Here is a 20,267-nt window from a genome sequence, read left to right on the forward strand (position 1 = left end):
CATATTTTAGGCCCATTTAACATGACACCAGGAGTGAATAAGTATACATTAACAACAATAGATCATTTATCATGGTATATAGCAGTGATAGCAATTCCAGACCAATAAGTTAAACTAGTAGCACAAGCAAAGGTAAATAGTTGGATCCTTCATTTGGTGTACCGGATACCATAAATACTTAAAAGTGTACAAATTTTGTGTCCAATTTAATGAAACGGTTGTGTCATTTTCTTCACATTTGAAAACTCTGAACCAGTCCTTTTCATTCACAAGCAAGTGGACAAACAGGGAGGGTGCATAAAACCCATTTCTAAAATGTTAAGCCACTACAAAGATTGGGATACATACCTTGAGTTCAGGAGTTTTGCTATTTGAGGAGCAAAATAACTGATGATGGTTGAAGTAGAGAGGATATAAAGAGCAGACTGGCAATGGCAAGGAAAGCGTTTCTGAAGAAGAGAAATTTGTTAACATCGAGTATAGATTTAAGTGTCAGGAAGTCGTTTCGGAAAGTATTTGTATGGAGTCTAGCCATGTATGGAAGTGAAACATGGATGATAAATAGTTTAGACAAGAAGAGAATAGAAGCTTTCAAAATCTGGTGCTACAGAAGGATGCTGAAGATTAGATGGGTAGATCACATAACTAATGAGGAGGAATTGAATAGAATTGGGGAGAAGAGGAGTTTGTGGCACAACTTGACCAGAAGACGGGATCAGTTGGTAGGACATGTTCTGAGGCATCAAGGGATCACCAATTTAGTACTGGAGGGCATCGTGGAGGGTAAAAATCATAGAGGGAGACCAAGAGATGAATACACTAAGCAGATTCAGAAGGATGTAGGCTGCAGTAGGTACTGGGAGATGAAGAAGCTTGCACAGTATAGAGTAGCATGGAGAGCTGCATCAAACCAGTCTCAGGACTGAAGACCACAACAACAACAACACCTTCAGTTCATAGTCTCGAAATAAAACTCAACGTCCATACAAGTACCAATCTCTTGCCATATCAAGTGGTTTTTGGCAGAAAGGTCTCACCACCCTTCAGCATGATAAAACCCAAACTTGGAGCTAACGGTGAGTCAGTAAAGGAATTTGCAGAATGATTACATAAAGTCTGGCAAAGACAGAAGCAAGCCAGCACAAATGCTTAGAACATCAGAAACAGATGGGAAAACATATAGGGAAACTGTTGCAGTATAGAATTGGTCAGTGGATACTGATAACAAACCCATATACCCTTAAGGGTAAAACTAAGAATATTTAAACCAAGTACCATGGACCACACCAAATCACTGGAGTGACTTCATCTGCAAATGTTAAGTTACAATTGCCAACAATTTATGTGAGTAGAGTCAAGCCATTCACATGAGTCATGTGTGCATTGCTGCAAGTCACATCAGCTGTCCCAGTAACAAAGGAAGCATTTAATAAATTTAGGAACCAGTTACCAAATGACAGTCAGATTGCACACAGTGTACCTTATACATTGAGATTAGGAGATACATAGTCTCTGATGGTTTTTTTTTATGTTGTTTGTAGAGTTATTATGTACACTCATTGCCTTTATTTATGGCTTGACTTTTTTTGGGTTCATAAACATTTTATTTTAATCTCTTATTACTTTTATGTTGTAATTTCATGTACTGATACATTCGATGACCTTGGAGGTTTGCTCCTCAATTTGGTCCTAGGGGACTTGACATGTAAACAAATAAATACAAAATGGCAAGAGTTATTTTTCATGCAGTTTTGGAAAGGCTGTCATTACACCCAGCTGACACTGAGCCAAGCCAGTCTTGATCACAGTGTCACAACCGGAATGCTAGATAGGTAGGAGAGCCGATACTGCAAATATCATGGCACACAACTAAGATCAATGCCAAACATCACTTGAGTGATATGTCTGAACTGCCAATTCAGCCATATGACCTCACTTTGAAGGGAACATAATGCCATTCTGACCACACTGGAAGGTACTGTAACAACACACAAATCTTAAATAAGAATTTTTGTAGCCCACTGACATTGTAGAAAGTGCTAAGCAGACGAGCTGAAAGCCCCATCTGAGACCTCGAAGTGAAGTGCTGAAAGCTGATGAGTCATAAAACCAGGCCACATTCAGTCATACTCTTCAAGGGATGGTGTCATTGCCATAGACAGACTGCTACAGATACAAATACTCAAGGTCCTGAGCCCTTTCCCTTTCCTGTTGCAGTGAGCCAACTTCAGGGTGGGACATGTGTTGTGCTGACTACTGCAATAGGGATAGCTGAAATTTAACAATGACTAAACAAATGTTGTGGGGGGGAGGGGGGGGGATAATTCTGGTGACTGCTGAAAATTTGTAGTATATTATAATTATGCTGATTATGAATCAGAATGTTAGTACAATACGCAGTGTGCATCTACAAACACAGATAAAACCTCATTCAAACAAGATTATACTTAATGGTGATAATTTAACATTTTCCCCTAAAATTTGATTCTTCTGCATTCTTTTTAGTTTTGATAATGGAAATGCAACAATTTAAAATAATTTTCCAAATAATGGAAGTCCAGGATATAATGATGACAATATTATGAACAGGATAAATTGCTACTCACCATATACTGAAAACGTAATAAAACTGAATGCCTACAGCCATTCTTATGATGTCTTTTATTATATGGCTACCAGTTTTGGTGCTTCAGTGCACCATCTTTAAGCCTTAGCTGACAGGGTTAACACCATCTGTATACACAATGCAACAGTGGCCAACACCTATAACTGGTTTTCACTGACTACCTGTAACAGTGTACTGTCTCTCCAATCATCAACTAGTTTATGGCTGGAGAGATAGCATCACTATTAGAGGCAGTCTGCAAAAACCATGTGGGGGTCCCACCTGCTTTTATTTATTTGTCGACTGATGTTTGTTGATTGTCCTCGGTGTCTTCATACTGCATTGCTACAGTGGCTGAAAAATGAGTTGTGGTTTCCGACAATGACTACTTTAAATGATGCAGCCGATAGATGCACAGTTACGTTTTACAGTACTTTAATTTTCACTTTACACAACCTCCTAATAATACACAGTTATATGTGTATGACCAATGCACTATTGGTTAAATTTTCCATAACCTTTAATAATAATTTGCAGGCAAAACTCCTCATACTGCTACAACAGTTTCTTGTTGAACATCTACGGGCAGTAAAACCTAACCACAAAGTTCACAGTTCTTGAAGAATAATCAGGTACATATGCAGCAGACATTGTCACTGTTTTTACACCTGGCCTAATTGTTCAACACTTATTCCACAGTTAATTTGAAGCATTGTTGTTGTTCTAACCAGCACAGGTTACTCGTCTGAAACTCGGCCTTGAACTGACTGTCTCGTGACCAAAAATTGGGCCCTTATATATCATCACAATAATTGGTACTGAAACTACACATTGTTCAAAGTTAAATTTAACTCATTAAATTAACCGAATGCATAGAAAAGTTGTGCCTCTTTAACAGTTTCTTCTACTACAAAAGTTAGGTCAAGTTATTTGTTTAAATCATGAAATTAACAACTATAGTTATATAAACAACACTTTTGACAAAACAGTTAATTACTTTGGAATAAATGAAGAGCTGGCTTTGGTAACATGTTTCTGACTAGAGCAAAATAGGTACTTTGAGATTACTACCATTTCATCTTCCAAATGTTTACAGTTATTACAGAATTTATATTTGTTTATATGTAAACAATAGAATTTAAGTTATGAAACAATTGCTGATTTCACCCCATAATGAAAAATACTAACTAGGCATAGTAAAAATAAATTAGAAAATCAATTACATATATAAAACTAAGCACAAAATTAGATCTGGTGTTATATTCTTTGAAACTGAGGGCCAACCTTTTTCTTTTATGAAAATACAGATTATATTTGCATATGTTAATGTTAAATAGTTAAAAGTAACAAAACAAATTTAAGGAGGCAGATGCGAAAACAAGAGGGGAATTAAAATTATTCCCAGCTTGCTTTGTCACAACCAGTTATAGATGTTGGCCACTGATACATTGTGTATACAGATGGTGTTAACCCACTCAGTGTCAGCTAAGGCCTGAAAATGGTGCACTGAAGCACTGAAACTGGTACACATATAATGGCATCATAAGGATGGCTGTAGGTGTTCCATTTTATTATACAACTGAACGGCCGAAGTCCCTCAGGCCTCCAATCATAAGGATGGACATACAAAAAAATATAGTGGAATGATGAGTCGCAGACAGACACAAGAAAAAGACTGCCAAAGAAGTAAGCTTTTGGTTAAAATGCCTTCTTCTTCCTTAGAAAAAACGCATCCACCCACCTATCCACTCACACTTACTCACACACACACACACACACACACACACACACACACACACACACATTTACACAAATGCAACTCTCACACTTGACCACTGTCTGCCTGCCACTGCCAAATTCAAGTCTGGCCGAAAGCTTCCTTGTTTAGCAGTCTTTCTGTTGTGCCTGTCTGTGACACAGCATTACCACCTAATGGTGAGTAGCTATCTATCCTTTTCATAATATTGTCATTAAAATAATTTTTCACATTTTAAGGAACTTGAACTTTTCAAAAACCTTATTACGTACATTAAATTGATGGTACTTGTGACAGAGACAGCATCTCCATTAGGTGCAATGACTGAAATATGTGCTGTCCCATGATCATCAGGCTGACTCAACACAGCTCCATAGTGTTCCGGGTCACTGTATGTTTCAGTATCAGTTATTTGTGCACGTATACTTTCTGCATAACTTCTTGATGTTAAGTTTTTAACAATCTGTGAATAAAGAAAAAAGTGATTGCAATGAAAATGTTATCAGAGTTGCCACAATGTAATAGCAAACTTTTAGTCAAGCACCAACCTCTAAAACACTCTCATTAAAATAAGGATCACCTAATTCTGTCCTTCTGCCATACCCATATTTCAAAGCTTCTGTGATACGCTGATATGTTGTGATCTCATCAGAGGTAGGTATATAACCATCCAAGATATTCAGCATAAATACAAGCAAAGGTCCTGATCCAGGTAGGGGAGATGTATATAGTGTAATGTTACCACCCATTTTAGCAGAAACTGGAGGCTCCCAAACAACCCTAAGAACAAGGGAAGAAATTATTAGTAAAATAATTGAAATAGACCTTTTAAATCACTTATCTTGCTGTGATTGGTTAAAAATTAACAAAAATAAATTATGCTAGTAACAATTTATTTGGGTTTCATATGAAAACCATAAACTTCCTATTCTGAATATGAAAAACCAAAATTAAAACTATAAAAGAAGTGAAAATCAGACTGCAGGTCCAGATCAATAAACAAAAAGTGGGAGGAGTGATAAAGAAATCTGATAGCCAAGAGAATGAAGTACAGATGCAGGATAGGCCACAAAAATACTTTGGTTAACTCCATACTTCCAAACAGATTCACTCATTGGGTCATCTCACACTGGTGGACTCCGAGCTCTTGAACTGATACACAGAGGTTTCCTGTTCTGATATCCAAGTATGTTTATGAAAGAATAGAACAGACTTGATATCTGTTAGCAATTAGCCACTCCTCCCCTCCAATTTCATGCTCTTATTTTATTTTATTATTTATTTATTTATTTATTTTTTTAGAAATGAGTAATTTTTCTGCCTCTGCTGTTATTAGATGTTTTTATTCAAGTTGCAATTTCAGCCTATCAGCCAATATCAAGCTCATTATGACGTGTCTCATTGCATAATTGTTCCTTATAAGAGGATACTGTCTTTCTGTCAAGCATGTTTACACATTTCGTGCATAATAAGACAGGAATGTTTGTCATTTATATAAAAGGATGTAGCACTTCATATTATACTTCTTACTGAATTCAGTCATCTGCATTATTGATTCTCACAGTGCATCCACTAGGAGTGACATTTGGCAGCAAAGAGTCTGTCTATCGTTTGTGCCGTATTCCCGCAGTTACGCAGGGTCAGCATGGTTAATTGGATTTGGCAAGGTTAGTTTAACGGGTGGCCAGATGCTCTTCCTGCCGCCACCCCATATCCCCCAGGACGGAATTAGTGTACCCCAACTGTCTGCGATTAGCATAATCCATGGAAAAGTGCGAATGTGTTCAGATGTCCGCAAGCTGTGTAACTGAGGCAGGACATGGGGACCAGCTTGGTATTCACCTAGTAGGATGTGGAAAACCACCTAAAAACTACAACCAGGCTGGTCGGCACACCGGCCATCGTCGTTAATCCGCTGGGCGGATTCGATTCGGGGACGGTGCTCATGCCCGAGCCCAGGAAGCAATGCATTTAGTGCTCTCACCTAACTTGGGAGGTTGGAAGCAAAGAGTGCACATGACATAAATCAATAAGAATTATTATGTGAACTGATCATCATCAGTTTTCTGCAATATTAGCAGAGGCTTTGCCTCTCCATTTTCTGTGATCCATTGCTTCCTTCTTAAGGCTGCTGTATCTGAAAGCTTTTCTTTCCTTGCTTCCTTTTCCCTTCTACATACCCTTCTAAAACTGTTTTTAACAGTCTACCATTCTTTCTTAATATATGCCCAATCCAATTTCTTTTTGTTCTTTTTATTACATCTAGTAACTGTCTTTTCCCTCCCACTCTTCTCAGTACCTCTTCAGTTTTTACTATGTCCTTCCAACTTATTCTTTCCATCCTCTGCCATGTCCACATCTCAAAAGCATCCAGATTTTCTCTGTCTTTCTTCCTCAAAGTCCATGTTTCAGCACCATACATAAGAACACTCCACACAAAACATTTTATGAGTCTTTTCCTCAGTTCCCTGTCCAGATTGCTGCAGAAATTCTCCTTTTCTTATAAAATGCCTCTTTTGCCATTGCTATCCTTGTTTTAATTTCTGTGGTGCACTTCCAGTTGGTGTCTATCCTGCTTCCAAGATACTTAAAATTTAGCACCTGTTCTAATATTTCTCCATTCAGCATAATTTTTATTTCTTTATTTCCTCCTAGTGCCAATACTTTTGTTTTCTTTTTGTTAGTTTTCATTCCATAATTTTTTAATTAGCTTCAATGGTGTCCACTAAATCCTGTAATTCTTTTTCCCCTGTGGCTAGAAGGGCCATGTCATCAGCAAACCTCAAACACACTTACTCTTCTTCCTCCAATTTCTACTCCTTTGTCATTTAATGAGCACTGGTCAATCATATTTTCCAAGTAGATGTTGGAAAGGGTAGGTGATGGACAGCATCCTTGTCCTGCTCCTTTTCCTTGTCCAATCCAGGTTGTACTTTCTCCTCTCACTTTAACTGAGGCTTTTTGATTAAGATATAATGAGTTTACAAGTCTTCATGTGACCTACTACATCCTTTTATATAAAAGACAAAGATTCCTGTTTTGTTATGCTTGCTGATTAGTAAACATGGATGATTTGACAACAGCATCCCCTTAAAAGGAATGATTAAGCATTCATACACTTCACACAAAATTCCTAGGTATATGGGTGGATGAGCCCTTGAGAGGGGAAAAGCATCTAGAAGTTTTGAGTAAATAACTAAGTAAATACTGTTATGTGCTAAGAATGCTTCAGGAATGTTGCAACACTGAACCACTGCTGTGTGTCTATTATGCTTGTATGAACAGTTTGCTTAGATATGGTGTGATCTTCTGGGGAAATACAGGTATGCCAAAACAAGCTTTCAAACTTCAAAAAAGGGCCATTAGAATAATGAAAGGGGTTCCCAGTAGAGTGTCATGCAGGAAAATATTTAACGAATTTAAAAAATGTCTCTTCCTAACTTATACATCTAAGAATGTGTTTGCTTTCTGAAAACTCACCAGGAATTTTCAACATTAAATAATCAGTTTCATAACCATGAAACAAGGAACAGAGATGATTTTCACAGAGACATCCACAAAGGAGCGCTCTACCAAAAAAGGGTAAACTACCAGCCCAAAATACTTTTTACTGCTTTGCCTGCTACAATAAACAAAATTAAAGAATTTCATAAATTTAAGGTAGACCTTAAACAATTTTTACTAGCACATAGTTTTTATAACGTTGAAGAATATCTGAATATGGAAAAGTAATATTATTTATATATACTGATATAAAATATTTGTATTTATTATCAAAGTTTTTGAAACAAATTAAATATAAGAAATTATATTGTAATTGACTACATCCATGCAATGTATCTTGTTAACGGATGAAACCAGAGATGGAATGGCAAGAGTTTCAAGTAAAAGAGAAGAAAAGAAAGACAAAGTATACTAAACTAAAGTAAACAATTGAGAAAAACCTTCCAGAGGCTTTATGAAGGTACAATGCAAATCTGATACAAAAAACAATTGAGAAAAGAGTATGTTGGTAGCCATTACATTTCAGCAGTGGGAGACTAACAGTACAGAGAATCAAGAGATGAATTAGAATCACAGAAAATTCATAGTGGAAGTAACAACTAGTGAAACACAAAATCCATTCAAGGCACAAGGAAATAAAAACTATTCAAGGTACAAAGAGAAAGAAAAGGGACCTGGAGATGGTGTTTCTCAATAGAAATCATTAAAGGTGATGAAAATTAATAATAAATGAACCTGCAAAATTATATACAGAAATTCTGCAGAGGAAGACATTCCCTAAGAATGGGAATTATACTGTAATTTTCAAACAAAATGAGACAGAGGATGCATAAAAGCTACAGACATATCATCCCTCTTCCATAATGCACAATGTACTTTCTAAAATCATCATCAACCACATGGAAAAGACACTGCATTTAAACCAAGCCCAGTAACAAGCTGTCTTTAGAAGGGGATATTTTGGACTGTTCCAGTCTCTTATTTTTTATGGACTGCTGGAATGGGAACACACTTCACATACGAGGGTTGGAACTTAAATAGTGGCAACTATTTATATCGTACAAAATAGATACATGTTTCAAAGTTTTACTGACCTTGAAAGTAGTCAGCAGCATTTTGTATAACCCACTGCCAGCGATGTGACAGTCATAGGATACTCTTAGCAGTGCCAGTTGTGTTGACAGTTCAAGTGGCATGGTCTATTGCCCGACAAATTTGTAGCAGTTCTGAAGCAAATGCCGTGATGTGTTTCCTTCAGTTTATAAATCGAGTTGAACTTACAAGTGTTTAAGTCAGGGGCGTGCAGTAGGTGGTATAGCACTTAGCAGCCCCAGTAGTCAAACAAATCAGTGACAGCTTGCACTGTACGTGCTTGAGCATTGTCCTGCAAAACAATGGTCCAGTCCTGCAGAAAATGTCATCACTTCTGTCATGGTCATATGTTGTGTTCCAAAAATGAACAGCATAGAGACAGAAGTGATGACACTTTCTGCAGGAACGGACCATCATTTTGCAGGACAATGCTCAAGCACATACAGTGCAAGCTGTTACTGATTTGTTTGACTGCTGGGGCTGCTAAGTGCTATACCACCTACTGCACTCCCCTGACTTAAGCCCTCGTGAGTTCAACTTGATTTATAAACTGAAGGAAACACATCATGGCATTTGCTTCAGAACTGCTACAAATTTGTTGGGCAATAGAACGCACTGCTCGAACTGTCAACACAACTGGCATTGCCAAGAGCATTCTGCGACTTCCACATCACTGACAACAGGTTATACACAATGCTGCTGACTACTTTGAAGGTCAGAAAATCTTTGAAACATGTATATATTTTGTACGAGCTGTAAATAATAAATAGTTGCCACTATTAAAGTTCCAACCCTTGTACAAGCAACATATAGAAAATTTAATATATATATCATAAAGGAAACGTGTAGGGCTGGCTAAAGAGATCACTGTCAACCTCTGTTTGGAAAACTTATGGTTTTTGTTGTTATCTGACACTGTCAAATAGAGAGACAAGTGATCTGTTATGTTGAAATGTATGGATAAAATATCCTAAGCCAAGATCACAAAAATATCTTTGTTGGTAACTAGTTCCAGCTCATTGGTGAGACATCTTTGGATAAAAAATACAGAAAAAAGCATATAAGAGCTAAACAACAAGATACAGTTAATAATTTAATATCCATTATATGATACATGCCAATATAAAATTATTGTTTTGTTCAGTGTGTACCAGCCTCCAGGCTTTACACATCATCATAACCTGTTGAGCTGAATTGTTCTTATTAAATTAAAGGATCATGAAGTGTTCAGTGCATACCAGCATCCAGGCCTTACACATTGCTGTAACCTGTTGAACTGAACTGCTCTTAAATTAAAGTATCTTGAAGGCATGTACAAAATGGAAAATATAATAGATTGTGACAAAAAATAAACATGCACAAAAGTATATTTGGTAAGTGGTATAAAAATGAATATCTTAACATAAAGTAGAATGTTGTCATTGGTTAAAACAATTTCTAATATTGGCCATTTATCATTTATAGATCCTCATTTAGGTACCTTCCTTTAGGAATGTGGATGCACTCAACGATATGTCTCAACTGTGATATGACTTTCAAAATGATGGAGCACAGCAATCAGTTGCCCTTTTCATTCAGGTTTTATTAAAGCAAATATAGATTTTGGCTAGTGCCTAGCCATTACCAGTGCACTATTTCATAGTTTCAGTACATGTCCTCATATATCAGTCCCCTTTGGTTTGGGCTTCTGTCACAGTTCATTCAAGAATATGGTGAAAAGAAAAGTTGCTACTCACCATACAGCAGAGATGCTGAGTCGCAGATAGGTGCAACAAAAAGATTGTCACAAATAATAGCTTTTGGCGAGTAAGGCCTATGTCAGAATTAGATGATAATACACACATAAACACTCACACAAACATAACTCACACACATGACTGCAAACTGAGGCAACTGAGGCCACACTCAGTGACTTGTGACAGTCTTTTTGTTGTGCCTATCTGCGACTCAACATCTCCGTTATATGATGAATAGCAACTTTCCTTTTCACAATATTGTTACATTCCATCCTGGATTTTCCATTGTTTGGGTTCATTCAAGAACTGTAACAAAAGTCCAAACAACAGGGGATTGACATATGAGTTCATGTATTGAAACAATGAAATAGAATATGAATAATGGCTAGGCACTAGCTGAAATCTAGATTTGCTTTAATAAAACCTGAAAGAAAATGATGACTGATTGCTGTGCTCCATCATTTTGAAATTTATAGATCCAGTGTACTTATTTCCACACTTTGTTAATACAAGTGATTGACAGGGGTGACAGTTACATAGTCCATTAAGTGGATGTAAACAAGATGTATCTTGGAAGTACTAGGGTTGTCAGAGAGATGCTTTATATGTAGCATCATGGTTACATAAAAAATCATGACAACTGAAATTCGGAATATAATTGTGCTAAACTCATGTAAAGTTCTTTATTATTCATTAAAGTTTTAGCACCCAGATATTAAACCAAATACCAGGTCTGTTCAGAAATTCCGGAGCATTTGTAATCTTGTGCCAATGGTGTATTGGAGCAAAATGTTGTTGGCATCCCTGCACACACCTGTGTTTAATATGCAACTGCTGGAAGTTTCATTGTTGTATGTCTGTTAGTTATTGTTGAGTATGCATTGAGTAGAACGCTGTGTCACACAGTTTGCAATTTTGAGATGACAAAGTTAGTGGTGCAACACGTCTGCATAACATTTCATATGACACTCGAAAACCTTTACAGAGACACATCAAATGATGCAGGATGCCTACAGTGACGAATGCTTAGGCTGTACCCAGTGTTATAAATGGTTCACATGGTTTAAAAATGGCTGGATGGAATGCAGAGATGACCCTCGTTCAGGACGCCCTTTGGCATCTACCGACAATGCTCATTTCAGGAATGTCAACAAAATTGTGTATGCCAACTAAAAACTGACTGTCCAAGAGATTGCAGAAGAATATAACATTTCAGTTGGATCATGTCATGAAATCCTGACACAGAATCTTGTAATGCATTGTATTGCCATGAAGTTCATCCCATGGCTCATGATCAGAAAGACCTTTGCCTTGCAATCTGTGAAGAGCTTTTGGATAGCACAAATGAAAATGAGGTGTTCCTTAAGAGAATCCATAACTGGTGACGAGGCATGGGTCTATGGTTATGATGTTGAGACCGAGGTTCAGTCAAGACCCCTGCTGTCAATTGTTCATATAAACACACAGGTATGGCAGTATGAGCATGGGATCTAAAACTGATAAACGGGCAACATCAGAAATTTTTGTAAACAATGACAACCTTTTACTTTAGATAACATAATAGTTTTATACCACTTACCAAATATACTTTTTGTACAGCTCTATTTTTGTCATGATCTTACATATTTTCCAGTATATACATGCCCATAAGATCTTTCAGTATAATAAGAGAAATCCAGCTCAACAAGTTATGACAATGTACAAAGCTTGGTGGGTGATATACACTGAACAAAATAATAATTTTATATTGATAGGAATCATACAGGGTGAGTCACTAACTATTGCCAACTAGAATAACTCTGAAAGTATGATAGTAGCTGAAAAGTTTGTGGGACAAATGTTGCATGGGACAATGGGGGCCATAATATGACATTGGTTTTTTGTTGCTAGGTGGGGTTGCTTCAGAGATATGAAGGTCAACTTTTTTTTAAAATGAGATGCTATAGTTTGGTACTTATTTTCTGATAATGGCCATTGAGATGAATCCAATGATGTGTAACAGTAAGGTCTTTGAAGGTGAATGAAGGTCACAAAGGTGGCTGAGCATCCTTTTACAGAAGGTGTTCAAAATGATAATCATTGGTATCAATGCAGTGCTGCAATCTTCTTATCTTGGACTGAGTGGTATTCCTAATCACTTTGGCACTTATCAAAGCACATGATCTGACAGTTCTCTGTCGTGTATCATGCAAATACTAAATATTCGCCAAATACAGCGTATCCATCTAATGTGCCATTGACATGTAAACACCATTTGATGGTTTTGCAGTACACCACTAACAGGAATGGTAAGACTAATATCATTGAATCAACTGAATGTGGATGATGTATTCCTTCAAAGAACAAGTCGATATGCGTCTCATTTATGGAGAAAGCCAATGAAATTCAGTGACAGCTAGAGAATTATATGCTGAAAGATATCCTAAATGTACTCACGCTACATATCATACATTTAAATATGTGTATGATGAATTGAGAACAATTGTATCTTTAATGGATTGGAAACATATCCGGCAAAGGAAAGTTACTAATGAGGAAACAGAAATTGGTACTCTTGCCACTGTGGTTCGAGATCCTTATGTTAGTTCACGTCAAATCCCAAGGGAATCGAGCACGAGCCAGAGTAGAGGTGTTCATGTTCTGCATCACCGTAAATATCATCCTTACCCTATCAGTCTCCACCAAGAATTAATTGGTACAGATTGTATGCATTGCACTGAATTCTGCCGATGGGCTGAACTTCAGATTCAGAGGGACAACACATTTATTAATTTCATTTTATTTACTTATGAGGCTACATTCACAAAGCATAGAAATGTTAATTTGCATAACATGCATTATTGGACAACTGAAAATCTATGTTGGCTGCAGCAAGCTGCATGCCAAAAACCATGGTCGGTTAATGTATGGTGTGCGATTCTGGAGGACAGAATTATAGGCTCCTATTTCATCAAAGGAATTTTAATGGTAGGAAGTACAGCATATTCCTGCAAGAAATATTAGGTCTGTTATTGGAAGAAATACCTTTAGGAACAAGGAACAGAATGCGGTATCAACACGATGGGTGTCTGGCACATTTTTCGCTGACGGTTAGAAATGAGTTGCAGAGACAATTCCCAGATCTTTGGATTGGATGCAGAGGAGATGTGTCGTGGCCAGCTCATTCACCACACTTGAGATGCCTTTGGATTTTTTGTGGGGGGGATTCGTAAAAGACATTGTTTATTAAGACATTCCAACTATATCTAAAGATATGCGTGAGAGAATTGTCAGAGCATGTGCTTCGATAAGTGTCAATGTGATAAGGAATACCACTCAATACATAAGAAGAAGATTGCAGCACTGCATTGATAACAATGGTCATCAGTTCGAATACCTTCTGTAAATGGATGTTCATGTCACCTTTGTTCCTTTGTTGACTTTCAAAGACCTTACTTTTACACATCATTGGATTCATCTTGATAGCCGCTGTCAGAAAATAAGTATCAAACTATAGCATCCCATCTTCTCAAAAAAAAGGCGATCCCACCTAGCAACAAGAAACCAATGTCATATTATGGCCCCCATTGTCCCAAGCAACTTTTGTCCCACAAACTTTTCAGCTCCTATCGTACTTTCAGAATTATTATAGATGGCAATAGTTAGTGACTCACCCTGTATAATGGAACTTCAATTATTAAATATATTTTGTTATTGTTCACATCTTTTATACATTTTCTGTATTTTAGGTCTGAAGATGGCCCATCAGATCTGAAACTAGCTATGAATAAAGATATTCTTTTGTGATTTTGACCTAGGATTTTAACTCATACAAGAAAACTTAAGATACTCACAGTTGTACTTCTGTATATATATCTCTCATTCCTTCCTTCCTTTCTTTTGCCGTTTATCCAACCAACACTGGGTTAGGATTTGTACGGTATATTCCAGTTTCTTAGAAAACAAACCATACCTTTATATACGCTATTATTACATGGGGTCACCATCACTCCCAAAGGCATTTTAAAGCTACCGCCAGCCCCCTTGGGTAGGAATCCATTTCCTTCTCCTTTCTGCATCTAGTATAATCAGACAGTCAAATGTCACATCATTTTACAAACTTTTTGCACATCTCGTATCTGAGTTGGGATGTGGAAAACTGCCTAATAGCTACATCCAGGCTGTCTGGCATACTGGCCTCCCATCATCAACCTGCACGATGGACTCAAACTAGGGCCAGAAGCACCTCCTTGGGCTCTGGAGCGGGCACTTTAAAACACTCAGCTATCAAATGGATTTACAAATATGTCTCATTATTATACTTAAACTAAATGTAAAAGAACTGCACATAAGAAGACACACCCATCAGCACAGCCCTAGATGCCAAATGAAAACTGGTGTTCCAAGACACAGGCTGGTGAAAGCAGTCCACCTACCAGAGTTAGCTCTCTAAAATCTGTAATAAATTACTATCCTCTGATTGGTCCATGACTGGAAATTATTTCAAAGAAAACTGTCTAGCTACAAACTCATATTACAATGTACCTCATTTTTTTTATGTACAGAGTGTGAACTTGTGAAGTTAAAATTCAAAATCCATGACTAAATTTCAGTAATTATGTATGCCTGTAACTAAGAATAACTACATATGTCTGTAATTATGTACAAGAGATGAAGCTTATTCTGTTTCAGATATGGTGAATGGTGAATAAAAATTGACAGACTGGTATAGCACAATGGGCCATCTGTAAGTTGCACATGAAATTACAGAATGTAAGAATGAGGACAAATTACTGCTCCTGCTGAGGTCTGTAAGTCATGAGAAAGCATATGACTCAGTTTAAACCAAATATTTGCTGTCAATCGATAATAAAAGAGGATTTTAGAGTAAGACTCTACTTGCTTTTTTGTTTCACCTTGCAAGCTAATGAAAGATGAAATCCATAACAAACTGCAGTATGATCATGGATTGACTTTGATGAGATCAACCACAATGAGTAAGCAGCCTCATTGTCTAAGTGTGAATAAATGTTATCCAGCATTAATGATGCAGATATTTATGAGGAATTTACCTATCGTACTAAATTTTTCCTTAATACCCTGAGCACAACTGTGTTGCACTAACCTATATCAAAAGGGCTCTCCAAGAAACAATGATAACTAAGACACAAAGGAATGACAGGCATTGGCTGTGAGTGGGCATTGATTGAAATCAATGGGGAAAATTGAGAATTTGTGCTGGACCAGGATTTGAACCTGGGTCTCCTGGTTATTAGGCAGATGTTCTGACCACTAAGCCACCTGGACTCAGGGGTCATTGCAATTGCATGGACTACCCTTGCATGCCTCCTGTCAGATCAGAATTCTCTGCTTATTCACACGCTACTACTGTAGCGCCCCTTGCCCTTGATCCTCATTACTCATGGCATTTCATCAATTCCTGTAAGAGTTCAAGCCTGGTGTGCATCTGCACTGAGGAGATTATTGGCTACCTTGCCTTAATTATATATATCCAAAAGATCAGGTACCATACATATATATAAGGTGCGACAGCCAGTGACCTCTTCAGTGCAATGCACACTAGGCTCGAACCCTTATGGGAATTGGCAAAATGGCATGAGTAATGAGGATATTGGCCAAGGGGCACTACATTAGTAGTGTGCGGACAAGTTGAGAATTTGAGTCTAATGGGTGGCATGCTGGGGTAGTCCACGCAGTTGTAATGACCACTGTGACTGGATGGCCTAGTGGTCAGAGCACCTGCCTAGAACGCAGGAGACGCTGGTCCAGTGTAAATTTTCTACTTTCCCCATTGATTTCAATCAATGCCCTGTCACAGCCAATGTCTGTCATTCCTTTGTGTCTTAATTCATAATGGCTGCCAGATCGAAATGGCATCTGTTCTTTTGGACATGTCTGAAAGACCAGGTATTACACACACACACACACACACACACACACACACACACACACAATGATAACTGCATTAACAGATCATTATAAATACAAAATGCATTTTTAAAGTGTATTTGTGTCACGTCGAATGTAAAGCAAGATATGAGAAAAAGCTGTAAAATGAGAAGAACAGTTACGTTACCAGTGTCCTTAATACAATTATTTTTATGGTTACATGATTGCCAGAGCTAATAAACAACACTTATGTTTAAGAAGATTCAAGGAAACCTCCACTTATGACAGAAGGGTAATATTATTTCTCTAACTTAAATTGAATTGCATACATGAACATACTCATAATCCCTTAGGTCATCCATTGTCATGACTCCTCCAAGATCTTTGACATCCTGAATAAAGTCCTCACCAAGTGTGCCATTATAGAAAATATCTATACCATATTCAGCAATTTGTATTAATGTTTCACCTAAAGTAGGTCGTTTCAGAATGTCGCCCAGCTGCCACACATTTCCAGTTTCAGGATTGATCAAAAGTTCACTGCAAAATAATTTTCATTGTCTCATTATACAAGAATATATTATGTCCATTTTCTGTTTATTCCTGATTCAAAGCACCAGGTACAACACCTCCATTTATAAGAATATTAATTCATTATAGCAATATGCCAGACCAAGGGTAATACACCAGACTAAGGAAATGTAATTTTAATTTAAAATAAGTGCATGACTATATACAAGGTAAACATTAATAAAACCAACAAACTGCAGGACAGATTCCTGACAGTAAATGGAGGAAAAAAGGTCCTATTAATATGTGTCTGAAATGCATTGTTGCCATGGTAGATGGCGCTGATGAAAGACAGTTTCTCTGACCATGTGTCATGTATTCCTAGTGTGTCGCAAGCTGTGTGATTGACATAGCATTCTGTAAGCAGCAGAATGGTGCAGTATTCACATCAGGAACAAGCTGAGATGGTGTCTGTGTATGGCTAAGCAGATGGAAATTGTCGAGAGGCAGCATGCCTATAACAAAACAAGTACCCTCTCAGACACCTACCACATCACACAACATTTCAAGCCCTTTTTGGGCATTTATGTGATCATGGATCCTTTCAGGCACATGAATGTGCATGGAAATGCATGGAGGTGATGGACTGTGTGTGCACCAGATTTGGAGATCTGGGTTCTACAGGATATTGAGATGAACCCTAGTACAAGCTCCAGGAAAGTGGCCTGCCAACATGGTGTAAGCCGAAGTACAGTCTGTGTATCCTGCATAACAACTGCTACCATGGAGGCCAGTTTGAACATCTGTTGTGACGTGGATTCGATGCAATTTTGTACTGTGTTCTGGGACAACTTGCTGTTGTTCCATGAACACCGTCAATTTCTGGACACATGTTCATAGGACCTTTTTACCTCCCTTTCCAGTCTGGAATCCACCCTTGCAGTTTGTTGGTTTTATTTATGTTCACTCAGTTTAAAGGTTAATTATTTTTTGGATTATAAAAAAAATGGAAGTTTTTAAAAAGACAGTACGTAACAAATACAGCAATATTTTCCCTGCTATTAGATCAAGTCATCAAATAGACAAATTTTCATACACTGTATTTTTTTAGTATATATTACTATACTAAAAATTTATATGAAATAAATTGTCCCATTTCATGTTTGGTCATCAACCTTAATGGTACAAAACAACAGACAGTTAACAGCATCACAGGAAACACTGCAAGATAAATATAACTTTAAAAATAACACAAATTAACAATATTTTTCTCCATTTCAATGTAAGAGTTTTGGCCTGTGGTGACTAATTCTTCCTCAGCTACTGGGCTATTGATGAGGAATTAGTTCACACTCAACACTGGTTACATCAATAAACTATATAAACTGAATACCAAACACATGCTAACATCATTTAATTTTCACACTAAGCTTTGCTGTGTCTCAGTGAAAGGTATTTTTGGCCTTCATAGTTACAAAATCATAATATCAAACACAGAAAACAATGGCTACTGTAATAGAAAATCATGAGTGGAAAACAATAGGAGAGGATAGAAGTACTAGCAGGTGAATAGTTGAGTAGCTCAGATTTTAGTCTTGCAAAGGAAGATTAGAGTTTAACACCCTGCTGACAATGAGGTCATTAGAGATGGAGCACAAGCTCATGTGAGAGAAAGATGGGGAAGGAAATTAGCCATGCCCTTATCAAAGGAATGATCCCAGTATTTGCCTTAAGTGATTTAGGGAAATTGTGGAAAACATAAATCTGGGTGGCCTAACAGGGATTTGAACTGTCATCCTCCCAAATGTGAGTCCAGTGAAGATCTTTTAGCTCGTCATTTAGTCATTGGTTATGATCTCATTATGAAGGATACCTTAAGGGATATGGAACGAACCAAGTTATACATTAACAAAGGGAAAAGCATCTGTCACAAACTGCATTTATAATTACGCATTATTAACCCACTAGAAACTGTTTTTTGTGCACTGAGGCTGCATTTAAAGTAATAAAATCAGCATGAAAGCTACTAATTCAAAAAATGCTGACACCTCTTCAGCTATACCAACTATCTGCAGTTTATTTCTTACTTATAACTTAATAGTTACATGACTACATTGGTATTTGTGAAAGAGGAACAGTTATTTTATAACATAAGAACAGAACCCTGTTTACAATAAACACTGCTGTGGACATGCTGGTAAAGGGAATCTACAATCCTCAAATTGAGGCAGTCAGATAAAATGGAAAAGAACCAGTAGAATTATTTTATAATTCATATGTATTCCCAATTTTCTAATTTATGCTTATGGTGTCTTGTTAAAGGCCTTTCCATAAGGCTACAGACCCCACTCTGGACTGTAAACAAAAAAGTAAAATGTAAACAACAATTATTTTTATGCCAGAATGAAATTTTCATTCTGCAGCAAAGTGTGCAGAATGAAATTTTCATTCTGCAGCAAAGTGTGCACTGATATGAAACCTCCTGGCCAATTAAACCTGTGTACTGGGCTGATACTCGAACTTGGAACCTATGCCTTTCACAGGCAAGTGCTCTACTGACTGAGCTACTCAAGCATGACTCATGACCCGTCCTCACAGCTTTACTTCTGCAGTACCTCATCTCCTACCTTCAAAACTTCACAGGAGCCCTCCTGAAAACCTTGCAGAACTAGCACTGCTGGAAGAAAGGGTATTGCATACACATAACTTAGATACAGCCTGGGGGATGTTTCCAGAATGAAATGTTTACTCTGCAGTGGAGTGTGCCCTGGCATGAAACTTCCTGGCAGATTAAAAGTGTGGGCCGGACCAAGACTTGAATTTGGGACCTTTGCCTTTTGCGAGCAAGTGCTCTACCAACTGAGATAGCCAAGCATAACTCATGACCCATCCTCACAGCTTTACTACTGCCAGTACCTTGTCGCCCACCTTCCAAACTTCACAGGAGCTCTCCTGCAAAAGGCAAAGTTCCCAAGCTGGATTCTTGGTCCAGCACACAGTTTTAATCTGCCAGGATGTTTCATTATTTTCATGTTTTCTATTGTGTTTGTGTAAATTACATTTCATATGGAACTTAATTTTACTATTTGCAACATAATACATTAAGAAGCAAATGTACTGGAACATTAGTGAAAATATTCTGAGATTGTTGAAGAGGCTTTTACACAATTTGCTG

The 20,267-nt window shown here is 37.4% G+C and overlaps 1 protein-coding gene across 3 annotated transcripts in view; it reads right to left on the bottom strand.

Annotated features, from left to right (window-relative positions):
- LOC126241393 (scoloptoxin SSD14-like) overlaps positions 1 to 20,267 on the bottom strand; it is a 483,336-nt gene that overhangs the window by 20,840 nt on the left and 442,229 nt on the right. For all 3 annotated transcript variants that reach the window (XM_049948003.1, XM_049948004.1, XM_049948002.1), the window contains 3 exons: positions 16,922 to 17,122; positions 4,910 to 5,141; positions 4,634 to 4,824 (listed from right to left, as the gene is read on the bottom strand). In XM_049948003.1, coding sequence (XP_049803960.1) covers positions 4,634 to 4,824; positions 4,910 to 5,141; positions 16,922 to 17,122 — 624 coding nt within the window. The remainder of the gene's footprint in view (positions 1 to 4,633; positions 4,825 to 4,909; positions 5,142 to 16,921; positions 17,123 to 20,267) is intronic.

Source organism: Schistocerca nitens, chromosome 1, assembly GCF_023898315.1.
Source record: "Schistocerca nitens isolate TAMUIC-IGC-003100 chromosome 1, iqSchNite1.1, whole genome shotgun sequence".
In the NCBI taxonomy this organism is placed as follows: Eukaryota; Metazoa; Arthropoda; class Insecta; order Orthoptera; family Acrididae; genus Schistocerca; species Schistocerca nitens.